At 46.5% G+C, this 14,930-nt stretch overlaps 1 protein-coding gene across 4 annotated transcripts in view; it reads left to right on the top strand.

Annotated features, from left to right (window-relative positions):
* DRD2 (dopamine receptor D2) overlaps positions 1-14,197 on the top strand; it is a 72,393-nt gene extending 58,196 nt beyond the window's left edge. For 3 of the 4 annotated variants that reach the window (XM_079954809.1, XM_079954808.1, XM_079954810.1), the window contains exons 2-8: positions 458-756; positions 4,863-4,972; positions 5,170-5,306; positions 6,943-7,142; positions 9,163-9,249; positions 11,452-11,785; positions 13,304-14,197. In XM_079954809.1, coding sequence (XP_079810935.1) covers positions 484-756; positions 4,863-4,972; positions 5,170-5,306; positions 6,943-7,142; positions 9,163-9,249; positions 11,452-11,785; positions 13,304-13,497 — 1,335 coding nt within the window. In that variant the 5' untranslated portion in view covers positions 458-483 and the 3' untranslated portion in view covers positions 13,498-14,197. The remainder of the gene's footprint in view (positions 1-457; positions 757-4,862; positions 4,973-5,169; positions 5,307-6,942; positions 7,143-9,162; positions 9,250-11,451; positions 11,786-13,303) is intronic. The other variant, XM_079954811.1, reaches the window with a different exon arrangement.
* Positions 14,198-14,930: the final 733 nt, after the last annotated feature.

Genomic DNA, 14,930 nt, shown 5'->3' with positions numbered 1-14,930 from the left:
AATGAATGGATAAAATCATATTAGGTGTCCTAGGCAGAGTTATGTACAAAGGGAAGGGAGGCATGGCAAAGTGAGATCAAAAGACTGTGCAGTGTACCGACAGTAGCAGGAATCTCCCATTGCTTTGCAGAGCAGAAATGAATATAAGATCCAGTTAGAATGGGCAACCCATTCCCAACCAGCCATTGGTGATAAATTGGCATAGCATGATTGAAAATGATAAACACCTAAAGTAGGGCAATTGTTTGTTTGTAGTGAGACAACCACCCCCCAGTTTATGTTGGCTTCTGCCTGCATCTTATTAAATTTCAGTTCAGCATCAGTTTCATGCTGGAACCTCTCTCTGAAACATTGTTGTTCAAATATGGTGGCCTTAAGATCTGTGACTAAATGTTCCTCACTGCTGGTTACCAGTTAATGACCAACTCTTTTGTCTTCCCCTTTTGTGGTGAGGCAGATCCCCAAACCAGCTGCTTCTTCCTCATGGATTTCCAGAACATGTCCTCGTATGATGACAGCTACGATAACCAAACCCTCAATGGGTCCAGCCCAGGACAGGAGCCCCCTCAGTATAATTTCTATGCCATGCTCCTCACTCTCCTCATCTTCGTCATCGTCTTTGGAAATGTGCTGGTGTGCATGGCTGTGTCGAGGGAGAAGGCTCTTCAGACGACCACCAACTACCTGATTGTCAGCCTCGCCGTGGCAGACCTGCTTGTGGCTACATTGGTGATGCCATGGGGGGTCTACTTGGAGGTAGGCAGACTCTAGGAATAGTCTATTGCAACTTGCCCTGGTTAAGAAGCCTTGAAGCTCATCCATTTAGGGTCAGGAAGAAATGACCCAAACACTTGGGAAGTGTTCAGATGTGGGGAATATTGTGTTCATTTTTCTGATTCTAATGCTACTGCTTCTGTCCCATTTTCAGATGTTCCTTTCACACAGCAGTACCTGTTGCATTATGGAACTACGGCTTTTTGATCGATATACTGTCATCCCACAATAAATTCCATTCACACCAGTGGGCACGGTATAACATAACAGCAAATGTTATTAGACTGTGTCGCTGCTCCCCCACACTTTCCACACATACATGCTTCTGTTTCACTATGTTTCCCCCGTGAAAATGGCAGGAAATGACTGTATGGCGGTATAACACCCTAAATTTTGTAACTTTACTTCCATAATATTCTGGGTCAATGGGGTTGCAAACAGATTGTTTTGGAACCCATTACCACAGAAGGGAGCACTAAACTCCCATTAGATTCTGCTAGAAGTGGGTTTTATGTCATGCAAAGGCTCAAATATAATACAGTGGTGCCACACAAGACGAATGCCTCGCAAGACGGAAAACCCGCTAGACGAAAGGGTTTTCCGTTTTGGAGGTGCTTCGCAAAACGAATTTCCTATGGGCTTGCTTCGCAAGACGAAAATGTCTTGCGAGTTCCTGCAGGGGTTTTCCCTCCCCCCCCCTTTTCCTAAGCCCTAAGCCGCTTATCAGCTGATCCGCTAAAAGCCGCTAAACCGCTAATAGCGCTAATCCGCTAAGCTGTCAATGGGCTTGCTTCACAAGACGAAAAAACCACTATACGAAGAGCCTCACGGAACGGATTAATTTCGTCTTGCGAGGCACCACTGTATTAAAATTAACAGAGTGAAATTGAATTAACTACCTAAGAAAGGGAGGGGATAGGAACTTTTTCCACCTGCTCTTCACAGTGGACCATTCCAACCTGACACTCCCAGACTTGACTGAAAATCAGAACCCAATCAGATTATGCACTTTTCTTGCTTTTGTGATGCTGTTTCAGTGCAGAAAATGTACGCATCTTATGTAAAAGATCCATGCAAAATGTGTATTTTATAGGCAAATGCATTGAAAATAATTGGAAAGAAAGACCAGACAGTAAGGCCTAGAAGGTTGTATTTGGCTCCTGGGCTGTAATGACATGTATATCCCGGAGCAGGAATTTTGGCTCAGGGCATTGCAGTCTTTAATGCATGCAGTGTTCAAAGGGCCAGCTGTGGTACTGTACAGATTTCACTTTAAAAATCCTTCCTTCCATGTCTTACACCCTGCTAAACTCCCACCCGCCCAAGAACATTGCACAAGATTTTAGCACTCCCGCTTACTTAACACTTCAACTTAAAGACTGCCAAGCTGAGGAAAGACCTGTCCATTTCAAACATGCCCCCCCTTCCTGTTACTCTTCCACCTCATTAGGATGTTGATCTGTCTGTGGGGTTCCTGTGGGGAGGAACTAGGCAAGCCCTTGAGTTAGTTAAATCCTGGTTGGCTCAAAAAGCAGGGGGCCCAATATTCTAGCAAGCACCATCAAGTCTTCCAGGAAATCTACCTTAGTAGCTGTTATTTTGCACACTCATTTCCCCAGTGGATGAACGGATGAATGAAATCTTTATTGCCAAAAGCTATAAGCCAGGCACCCCCAACCTTCGGCCCTCCAGATGTTTTGGACTACAATTCCCATCATCCCTGACCACTGGTCCTGTTAGCTAGGGATCATGGGAGTTGTAGGCCAAAACATCTGGAGGGCCGCAGGTTGGTGGTGCCTGCTATAAGCCATCACAGTCGGTCACAATGCGTAGAATGCAAATAATTGATTTGAAACTGAACAACAACAGCAGAAAAGCAAACATACAAAAATGCAAAAAATCACACCTGCATAAGTTAAGCACTCCACATCTCACACTCCCCCTTATGCTACTTGTCTTGGCACCTAGCTCTCAACTTACTTGCAGCCAAGGCAAGTTTTGCAACCAGTGCAATAATAAATATGTTATTGCCAGCCAGCTAAATAGAGAATTGCTCAAGGGGAGGTCAGTTGGAAAGAGAGCAAAGGATGTAATTGAGGAATTTTTGTCTAGGGGATGTACATAAGGGGCATCGTAACGAATAGCGTTGAATGTCCTCCATGTCTCCCGACTCACAGATGCAGTCTTAGGTACACAGGGATGTTATTGAATCTTCCCATTCAATATGCGGAGGGCATACACTGAAGACACAAAGCTATAAATGCTTTTCTAAGGGGTGCCAGCGTGAGATTAATGAAGTATTGCTCCAGCCCAAAAGATGTTTTATATATTGGATACCAGAATGAGTATGCCATCTGGAAAAGTGAATGAAGGTCCCTCCATTTAGAGTTCAAATACATTTTTTCTTTGATGAGTTGTTTGACTTTGTTAGAGGCAAAATTTGGCAGGGAATCCACATTAATCCCACAATAATAGAGAATCTTACTGATTCCCCAATGGATGCTATTCACCTGCTGGATGGACATACATTTAAGTTTCATTACAGCACAGCAATGCCTCTCCTGCTCTTTCTTCTGTGTTCCAATCCAAAGTAAACAACAAAAAAATCAATGGGGCTTGTTTCCTTTATATGTATATATCTGTGGCAACGCTTGCCACACTTTTCAAGAGCAATTCTAAACCATTTTGGACACATGGTGTTTGGGTTTTGCATTTCCTACATCTCCAGATCAAAAACACCCCTGTTGTTGAGTGCTCCACATGAGAGTCAAAACATTTTTTTGGTGCCTTGTCTATCACCTGCACCCAAAATGCTTTGCTGCTAAAAAGGATGCTGTTGCAAATGCACATTGTCCCCAGAAGGCCTCTCTGCTATGCAGCTATAAGACATAATGGGGGGGGGGGATCCAACCTTTTCTATTTTGCTATGAACCACTCACAAAGTTTCACTATGAAGTGATTTAATTAATAAATAAAACATCCCAGAGACAGTGTCATTCTGGGTGTCAGATGCCAGGGGCAGGGCGTCTACTGGCCTGATGTGACAGATCTCTTCTTAAGCTGCGTTCCACAACCACCACAAAGAGTGCACCCCCACACCAGCATTGTGTGTAACACTTCATTAGTTTGTCTTCTAATTCCTTCTGAAGTCTCACATCCTCTCCCTTAAAGTGAATGATGCTGAGAGACATTGATGTAGATTCCAAGAATTACAGAGGCCAGGGAGAGCTGAGGGGCAGGTGGGGGGGGGGGAGTCTGTTGGCAGCTTGCTGGACGTATATTCAGGAGCATGTTGTCTGTTTCCAAATCCCCCCCCCCCCCGCTGATAGGATCAGTGCTGATCTCTCCAGACAGGCAGGTCTAGATTTTTACATTCAGACAAGCTAGATTGCAACAGCCAAAAGCGGCAAGCGATGAACATCTGGAAACCTGATCAAAGGTGTGATTTGTGCAGGAGAGAGAAAGGGAAGGAGAGAGCACTTATGTGGTTATGCTGGAACTGTCTTGCTCTGGGCATTTGAGAAATAAATTGATTGATTGAAGAGATTACACCAAAGAAGCTCAGATGCAGCCCATGCCAGCATTGTTTCTGCGCTTCTTGAATTATTCCATAACAAAACTGTCTCTAAGTTCCTCTAGGGCAGCCGGCTCCCAACCTGGTGCCTTCCAAATGCTTGGATTACAATTCTCATCATCACCACCCAGCATGATCAGGTTGACTGGAGTTGATGGGAATCATAGCCCAGAACATAAGGAGAGTGTGAGGCTAGGGGAGGCTGCTGTAAAGGCCATCTGGCTGGAAAATGGAATAGGTATACCTGGATAAACAAATCTCTCCAGGGAATCAGCTATACAGCTGAATATAGAACATTTCAAATGTGTTGTAAAGTGCAATATACAAATGTGACACTAGATGGCGATGGTGAGCTATGGCTAATTCAATATATTTTTCAAAATGTTTTTTTTTTAAAAAAAAACATATTTTCACAGTGTTTTTATATGTGTGTAGATTCCACCCAAGTCTTCATTATTGTTGTACAGAGTCTTGGACTTCCCCATCCCTGACACCGATGCTGTTTTCTTCTCAGGTGGTTGGTGAGTGGCGTTTCAGCCGCATCCACTGTGACATCTTCGTCACCCTGGACGTTATGATGTGCACAGCTAGCATCCTCAACCTATGTGCCATCAGCATCGACAGGTAGAGAATCCATCTCTGAGTTGCTTCCCAGTTTGCAAGGGATTGTGTGCTCCTTCCAGCACAGCATCACGAATCCTTGCTATCTCTGGACCTGAACTTTCCTCTGCCATCCTTCCCCTCCTTGTTTGTTTTTCAGCAGTGCAGGTGAGCTCCAATGCCACACTGAGTTCCCACTCTTGTGTCTCCCTTCCAAACAGGTATACTGCTGTGGCCATGCCGATGCTTTACAACACACGCTACAGCTCCAAGCGCAGAGTCACTGTCATGATCGCCGTGGTCTGGGTCCTCTCCTTTGCCGTCTCCTGCCCACTGCTTTTTGGACTGAACAACACAAGTAAGCATGACAAAATAAAATAGGGGGTGCATTCTGTGCTGGGTTCAAGTCTGGGGGGGGGGTAGGCTGTAAACTGAGCCAGCATTCTCTCTGTGTGTCCTGGTCACAACACAGCCTTCCTCTTCTTGTAACCCCAAAGGGTAGTTTGTGCAGAAAGCAAGCAAATGCACCAGTGGCGTAGCGTGGGTTGTCAGCACCCGAGGCAAGGCAAGTAATTTGCGCCCCCTAACTCGTGGATTTTAGTAGGGGCAGAGAGCTGCGAGTGCGAGCGCGCACCCCCCCAGATGTTGCGCCCAGTGCGGCCGGCCCCCCCTGCACCCCCCACGCTACGCCACTGAAATGCACACATGTGCACACACAAGAAAGAGTAAAATAGGCCTACTTTCAGCACAGCAATTGGGAAGAACAGCCTTTACGAACAGTGCTGGCAGAGGCTGATGGGAGTTGTAGTCCAATAACAACTGGAGTGCACCATTGTGTCAAAAGCTGGTGTAGATACTCTTTATTCTCCTGCCCCAATTATAATTCCATGTTATTTTTATGAATCCGCAATGGCTCATTTGGAAAGAGTGGCCAAGGTCCATCTAGAAAAATAGCCCCATGCGTGTCTCTTGGTCGTGCTGTATATCTGCCACAGCAACATCTGATCTCCTGAGGGGGTGCAAACTTCCACCACTCACTGTCAGGGACTGGCTGGATACAGAGGTGTGGTGGGAGGCAGCAGCTGGGTAACACTGAGGGAAGAAGGCCCAGAGTTGGAGAGATGATGAGTGGTCAGTGGAAGAGGACTGGAGGAGGTGTTGGAAATTGCAGATGTAACATTTAGTGAGCAGGAAGAGGCTATAGCAGAGAGCAGTCCAGAATCAGAGGCAGAAGCAGTCCAGAATCAGAGGCAGAAGCAGAGACTGGAGTGGAGGAGGACCCCAGAGAAAGATATGAAGCAGGCTGCTGAAGAAGCCCGGGGTTTTTTCCCCTTCCTGCTGTGACCAGTTCCCCTCCCTGCTGGTCACCCAGAACCGGCAGCAGTATGACACGAGTAAAGCAGAAACAGGCAAAACAAAGAAGCCTCAGACTGTTTGGGAAGTAACCAAGGGAGGAGGAGACTTAGAGAGCTGTGAGAAGGTGGGGGTCTTCAGTCCTCACAACTGCCTCACTGGGGCAAGACATACTGGGAAGAGTTGCTGTGCTCACTAGGCCTGAGCTATTTTGTTTCTTTGAATAAAGAGTTAACTTCACTGACACTTGGGGAGTTATTGCTGACTGGCTCCCGGCTCCTGCCTTGCCATTCACTCTCCTCCTCCTCCCCTTGTCTCTTAAATAACTTTATGGAACTGCAAGTCAGAAAGACTAGTAAGGCAGGGAGACAGCATGCCGCCCCCTTGAAATTAGCAGTGTCTTGGGATGGGGCTGTGTCATGTATATGAGGCTGGATAATTTCCATAAAAGCCACGCAGTCTCCACTGCTAAAGATCTCAAGCTTGCATTGGAGTTTATTGCATTGGGACCAAATGTGATGAGGTTCTCCCCCAGAAACAACATCTTTTGCACCGTCTTGTAGTAGCACAAACTCACATGCAAGCTGGCAGTAGCTCCTAATGGCTGGGACAACGCTCCTGCAATCTCTTGTGTCTTCCAGAGAAGAATGAGTGTTTCATTGCCAATCCTGCCTTTGTTGTGTATTCCTCTATCGTCTCCTTCTACGTCCCCTTCATTGTCACCCTGCTGGTGTACGTGCAGATATACATAGTGCTGCGGAAACGCAGGAAGCGGGTCAACACCAAGCGCGTCGCCGCCACCAACGTGGGCCTGGACCCTGACACCGAGGCCCCACTGAAGGTAATCAGAACCCAAGCAACACGCACACACCAATCTCCATCTCCTCTTTCCTCCCTGAGCCTTATTTATCCCCAAGGATTTCCCATCTCCTCCTTTTCCTTCCCCAATCTTTGCTGTTCGGCGTGAGTGGACCTGAGATGGCTGTTTGGTTCTCTGACTCAGGTAGGGCTCCTAGACAAAAGCAGAAGAGGCATCAGTCCTCAGCTGCCATCCTGGTTTCTGACATCGCTATCCCATTGCATAGTTCAGCTATGGAGCTCACCTTTCGTAGGAGATGGCAATGGCTACCAACTTGGGTGACTTTAAAGGGGGATTGGACAAATTCATGGAGGAGAAGGCTATCCACGGCTGCTAGTCATGGTGGCCAGGATGTACTGCCATGGTCAGAGGCAGTAATGTTCCTCAATACCAGTTGCTGGAAACCACAGGAGGCGAGAGTGCGCTTGGGCTTGGGTCCTGCTTGAGAGTTTCCCACAAGCATCAGTTTGGCCACTGTGAGAAGAGAATGCTGGACTATAGATGGGTCATTGGCCTGATCCAGCAGGCTCTTCTTATATTATTGCACCCCAATAAAGGGGGACTTCATCTTCCTACCATGGTTGACTGTCCTTGCCCTTAATAGGCACACCAGGAGTTGAGGCAACAGTTAAAAGCATGTTGCTAGTGACACTGGGGAGAGCAGTTCATCCTACATACCTCCAAAAAACAAAACAAAACAGAAACCTGGAGGCATCCCATCCTGTACCATTTAGTGACAACTTCCATAACAATAGCGGAACAGGTGCAAGCTTGAGATCAAAGTGGAAAATATGACCAGGGGCTATACAGATTGTGGCCCTCAAAGCTTCTCAACCCATGCATTCAGGCTCTCAATAAATGTTCTAGTTTTGCTGCCTGTCCAAAGGATGGAAAGTATAGAGTTTATCAAGCACCTGGGAAGCCACTGTATATGACTGTGAGTCTATCTGTGTTTATTTATTTTTTTTTTTTGAAGAGGGGTATTCACAAGAATTGCAGGTGTAACAATGTAGGAATAACCTTGCTAGATCAGGTCCAAGGGGCCCCATCTTGTCCAGCATCCTGTTCACTCACAGTGGCCAATCAGATGGCTCTGGAAAGCAGAAGAGCCTTCTCTCTACTTGTGATGCGCAACAGTTCATATTCAGAGGCATACTGCCTTTGGCATGAAGGCAGGACCATCATGGCTAGTAGCCTTCTCCTCCGCGAATTTGCCAGATCCTCTTTTAAAGCCCTCCAAATTGGTGGCCATCCCTGACTCTTGTGGAAGCAAATTCCACAACGCACCCAAGTACCTTGCTTTGCTCAATCCTGAATTTTTCAACATTCAGCTTCACTGGATGGCTCTGAGTTCCAGCATTATGAGAAAGAGAGAAAAAACATCTCTCTGTCCACTTTCCCCACACCACACATAATTGTATACAACTTTATCATTTCCCACCACCAGAACTGGCCCAAGACATTTTGGCACCTGAGGTGAACCACAAAATGGCACCCTCCTCCCCTACAGCGAAGAAGAGGTGAAAATGAAGTTCTTCATCAGGAGCAAGGTGGAATAAAGATCTACATTGGAATCTGCTGCCCACCTGAGGCAGTTACCTCACCTTGGCTCAAGGGTGGGCCAGCCCCACCCACCAGCACCCCTTACCCTTTCTCTAAACAGGAGTTGCTCCAGCCCCTTGATAATTTTGATTGGAGTGATTCCCCTGTAAGGAAAGGCTACAGAAGTAATATAGAAAACTTTTTGAAATGCATCTCTTACTTAGTTTTTCACCCACCTGCTTCACCCAGGATGAGCTACAGACTTTGCCAGGCTGATCTCTGTTTATTCAGGGAGACACACACAGTCAGGGCCCTCACATCTATATCCTCCATCCCCCGTCTTCTGAATTTCAAATCCATCTCTCTAGCGCACAGGCCAGACTTATCTCTTCTTACACTCCCTGTTTGTCCTTCCTTGCTTCCCCTCCCTTCCTTACACTCTTTCCCTCCCCACCCGTAGAGCAAATGCACTCATCTAGAAGACGTCAGGCTCTGCACACTCATCATGAAGACCAATGGGAGCTTCCAGCTTCACAAACGGAGAGTGGTGAGTTGTACTACAAGCAACAGCAGGCTTCAGGCTTGCAGGATCTCTTTCAGTTCTTAGAGTCCCTCCAGCTAGAGCCAGGAACTCAGCTCCAGGGAAACAGACATACACTTAGTGAGGATTCCTCTGAGCACTTGCTCTGCTCAGGAAACCTCAGTCTCCCCTCTCCCCAGAGAAAGTCCACCCCGGGATTTCTCCCAAGCTTTCTCCATTTCAGCAAGTCCACTCCATGCAAGCTCCAGGTTTTGTACAGAGGGTAAGACACTCTCCCAGAGTCCAGCTCCCTGGTGAGTCTGCCTCCGCACCACCATAAACTGCTGCTGTGCTCCTCTTCCTCATCACATGTACTTCTGAAAATGTAGGCAAGGATGTCTCCTGCTCCTCCTCATCACCACCATAAAGGGTAAAGGTAAAGGGACCCCTGACCTTTAGGTCCAGTCATGGCCGACTCTGGGATTGCGGCACTCATCTCGCTTTATTGGCCGAGGGAGCCAGCGTACAGCTTCCGGGTCATGTGGCCAGCATGACTAAGCCACTTCTGGTGAACCAGAGCAGCGCACGGAAACGCCGTTTACCTTCCCGCCGGAGCAGTACCTATTTATCTACTTGCACTTTGACGTGCTTTTGAACTGTTAGGTTGGCAGGAGTTGGGACCGAGCAACAGGAGCTCCCCCCGTCACGGGAATTCGAACCGCCAACCTTCTGATCGGCAAGTCCTAGGCTCTGTGGTTTAACCCACAGTGCCACCCACGTCCCTCATCACCACCAGAGTCTGAGCCAAATTAACTGGTGGATGAACAAGTTAGTGGGCTGCAGTGTTGAAGAGGAGGAGCAAGTTCAGGGGCTTGTCAGTGGGGCTCACTGGTGTAATGTTTGTTCCTGGCAGATGCCCAACAATGCCATCCTTTGGTGCCAGCCCTGAACCTGATTTAAAATGGGGAAATGCCTGATGTTGTTGCTACTGGTTACCTGTATAACATTAGACAGCTCAGGACCCCAGTATCTCAAGGACCAGCATTGCTCACATGAAGTGACCTGAACCCCGCAACCATCATCTGAGGCACTTCTTTGTGTGCCCTGTCCCTGTTCAGAGAGTGGCAAGAAGAGTTCATGTCTTTTTAGTGGTGGAATGCTCTCTCCGAGGAGGCATGCCTGGCACCATCTTCATCTCCTTTTAGGTGCCAGGCAAATACTTTTTTTCTTTACCAGCATTTTGGCCCTTAATTTGGGCTAGCACTGTGGCATATTTCAGTGGGGTAGGATCTATATTTACACGGCTGTGTTTTTGGATTTTTATTATCTTTTCTGACTTGGCCTTAATGTTACTTTCTAAGAAATGCAAGTAACAAATATAAATCACATGAGGCTACAGCTCCTACTCAATCCGCTCGCCAGCCCCTTTACCAACCCTCTCCCCACACACCTGGCCAGCTCCTCCTCCCTCTACACCTGACCAAACTCCCTTCCCTTTACACCTCACCCATCCTTTTGCCCATCCCTTCACAGCTTGCCCCAACCTCTTTTAAAGGAGGCTGTCTATCCACATAACAGTTTGAACAATTAATACATCAGTTCATTTGGCATGGACAGATAACATATTTTCATATTCCAGAATGAAAATGTATCATCTTAGAGATAGATTGTGCATTAAATCAGAGCCACTTGGGTGTTGAGTGTCTGGGAGAACAGGATTCAAATCCCTGCTCACGAAGATCACTGAGTGTCTTTGGGGCATTCATTGTCTCTGTGTCTAACCTACCTCACAGGGTTGTTGTGAGGGGGGTAGAGAACCCTGTATCCTGGAAGAAAGGTGATATATAAATGTAGTGAAAATAATAATAATAATAATAATAATAATAATAATAATAATAATAATGACATATCAATAGTATATGGAAGCCATGAATTGGATTACAAATGCAATTGTTAAAATCTGGAATTAAAAAATTGAATGTGCTGAATGGGGTCAAAATGCACTTTCCACCTCCCCAGTTTTTTGCCTGGGATGGCACAAGCACCAGAGCTACAGATACAATCCTGGCTCCGTCAAGCCCTGCTGCTGCCAACCAGAGCTTAGAATTGCATCCTACACTGTTTTCCCCCCTTGAGTCACTCTTTGAACGAAGTAATTTAGGTAGGTTTTCTTAAATCCTTTTTGTAAAAAAATAATTAAAAATGGGGGCAAATCTGATCTTTGTCCAGGATGCAGTAAATCACATGGAAGAGATGGAGATGGCAACCAGCACCAGCCCTGCAGAGAAAACCAAACACAAGCCACCTGTGCCAAGTAACGATGAAGTGGCCATGCCAGCTGCTTCCAACCTCTGTGCCAATTCCACTCTGCGGTCGCCCACGGACGGCCCACCAAAAGTAGAGAAGAATGGGCATACGATGGATAACCCCAAAGCAGCCAAGATATTTGAGATCCAAACAATGCCCAATGGCAAGACGAGGACTTCCCTCAAGACGATGAGCAGGCGGAAGTTTTCGCAGCAGAAGGAAAAGAAAGCCACGCAGATGCTGGCCATAGTGCTTGGTAAGGGTTCCATGTCACTCGCACCTCCAGCTTACGGAAGTTCTCCATCCATCCAAGAACCACCTTCCACTGAGTCTGATAGAAAATTGGAGGCTTCTGATGCCTTTGTCCTATGTATTTATATCATTCGTTATAAACCACTGTTTGCATTCTTAAAGTTCCCAATGTGGGTATTTTTAAAAAATCATTAAAGTAATAAAGTAGATATAATTAAAATAATAATAATAATTTCTGCAACAGCCTCTGTCAACCTGATTCCTTCCATTGAATATAAGGCGATCAATAGTTACTTCACTGTCTGAGGCAGTTGCTTACTAGGAATCATAAAAGAGAAGGTCAAATGATGCAGGAATTTCTTCTTGAAATTTGCTGAACAATTCCCATCAAATCCAGCTACAGCTGATGAGAGTTTCAGTCCAACAACATCCAGAGAGCACCAGGTTGGCCAAGGCTGATACCAACATAATACATGTTGTTGGATGACAATTCCCATCAGCTGCAGCCAACATGGTCAATCATCAGAGATGACAGGAGTTATAGAGTCCAACCATATCTGAAGGGCCACAGGTTACCCATCCTAGCATTACCACGTGATGAATTAAATTATAACAACTGCAGCTGCCAAAATAAAGAAGGAAATCTAACACCAAAGATGCAGTAGAAATTGAAAGCGGGCAGAGGTACTTTGGAAAGGTCTTTGACAAAAGTAGTCTCTTGACTGTGGGGCTGAAAACACACCTTATGCAGGGGAAAACAACCGTACTGTCATACCTTGGAAGTCAAACAGAATCCACTCCAGAAGTCCATTCGACTTCCAAAATGTTCGAAAACCAAATTGCGGCTTCTGATTGGCTGCAGGAAGCTCTGCAGCCAATCAAAAGCCACAGCAGCCCTTTCGGAAGTTTGGCTTCCAAAATTAGTTTGCAAACTGGAACAGTCACTTCCAGGGTTTGCGACATTCGGGAGCCAAAACGTTGGAGAACTAAACTGTTTGAAAACCAGGGTACTACTGCATAAAGGTAAAGGGACCCCTGACTGTTAGGTCCAGTCGTGACCGACTCAGGGGTTGCGGCGCTCAACTCGCTTTATTGGCCGAGGGAGCCGGTGCACAGCTTCTGGGTCATGTGGCCAGCATGACTAAGCCGCTTCTGGCGAACCAGAGCAGTGCACGGAAACGCCATTTACCTTCCCGCTGGAGTGGTACCTATCTATCTACTTGCACTTTGGCGTGCTTTCGAACTGCTAGGTTGGCAGGAGCAGGGACCGAGCAATGGGAGCTCACCCAGTCGCGGGGATTCGAACTGCCGGCCTTCTGATCAGCAAGTCCTAGGCTCTGTGGTTTAACCCACAGCGCCACCCGCGTATCGTGCTGCAAATGGCAAGGAATATCATTTGCTTCTCTGACATTCCCCACATCTGGTGGTAGCAGATTGCATAAGTTAACTGCATTTTGTTGTGAAAAAGTACTGGCTGGCCGCTGCAATGCTAACCTGGCTCCTTTCATTTGTCCTCCTGCAGGCGTCTTCATCATCTGTTGGCTCCCATTCTTCATCACCCACATCCTGAACATGCACTGCAACTGTGGCATCCCCCCAGCCCTGTACAATGCCTTCACATGGCTTGGCTATGTCAACAGTGCTGTCAACCCCATTATCTACACCACCTTCAATATTGAGTTCCGGAAGGCCTTTATGAAGATCCTTCACTGCTAACTCTCCTGAGGACCAGGTGCATGATTAGCATGGTCCTAACAGGGACCGTGAAGACACCATGTGTTCTGCCTGGACAATGAAGCACACCGTGTTATGGGTGTCATGCCTACATACATTTGTCAGCTGGGTCGAAACCACTGTAACGGTTGAAGGTTGTCTCATTCATGACCAAGGTGGCATTCAGATTCTGGGAGACTGATGGAGAAGAGTTCATTTCAACTGCAACCTTTGCACTGTGCTAGAAACAACAGCAGTTAGGGAAAATGCCCCAAGTAACACTTGTGGTCTCCAGTGCATTCATCACAGTGATTAGCCGAGCCTAACAGTCAAATGCATTGACTTGCTCATGTGTAGCTCTGATGGATACATTTCTCACCAAAGACACCACCATCCTGTCTGCTTTGCAATAGGAGAACCTCTCTCTGCCACTGCTCCCCAAATCAGCCAGGACTTCTTAGGATTGTGTTCATTGGCCTTGTCTTCAGACTTCAAGGTCTGGTTGGGCAGGCTGCATAACGGCATTCAGTAGCCTCAAAACACTGTCGCCAGGAGGAGAATGTAAGAAAATGGAACCTCAGTGCGGAGGACACTGTATAACAATGATGTTTGTATGTGTGTATATATATATATAATTGAATGAACTGAGCAGAAGCCCAAGCCAAAAAAATAAGAATAATAAATTAAAATATACAAAATCTTGTCTTGCATGGTATGCATTGTAATTAGTGTCTGCCCCATGATGCTCAAAAACAATAGCCATCTCCACCAGCATCCACCGGCATTCCTTGCCTTCTCCAGCATCTTCTCTGATGACATGGCCATTGTCCAGAAGGGAATCCAATGGAGCTGGGGATGAAAGAGAACTAAGAGGCAAGGAGGGATAGGTGGAAGACAAGGAAGGGCTGTAGCTCAGTGGCTTTGCATGCAGGAGGCCCCAAGCTAAATCTCTGATGGGCGGGCTGGGAGAGAACCCTGCCCCAAATCCTGCAGAGCTCATGCCAATCAGTCAATCTGTCAAGACAGACAGATTAATGGTCTGGTTTAAGGCAGTTTCCTAGTTCCTAAATCAAGCATTCCAAGAAACCTCCAAGGAACGCTCAATGAAGCATAAATTGTTAGGAAAAGACCGCTCAGTAATAATAATAATAAATAAATTTTTATTTATACCCCGCCCTTCCCGGTTCAGAAACCCGGGCTCAAATTTAACAACAAATTTAAAACACTTAATTGATGCAGCAAAAAAATAGCATAAAACGTGAATAGCAATAAATTCAGAATTCAAAAATCAATTTAGGGGGGGAAATCCATCCAATAACCATTAGATGATCACCAGGGCTAGCTGACTAAATTAGTCCTATTTGGGGCAGTGAGGAGACATGGGGAGAATTAGCTGTGGGATCCCAGAGCGGGTAATCTTCATAAAAAGGGGAGGA

Source organism: Podarcis cretensis (assembly GCF_951804945.1).
Source record: "Podarcis cretensis genome assembly, chromosome: 15".
Classification (NCBI taxonomy): Eukaryota; Metazoa; Chordata; class Lepidosauria; order Squamata; family Lacertidae; genus Podarcis; species Podarcis cretensis.
This window is presented reverse-complemented; position numbering and strand designations above follow the sequence as displayed.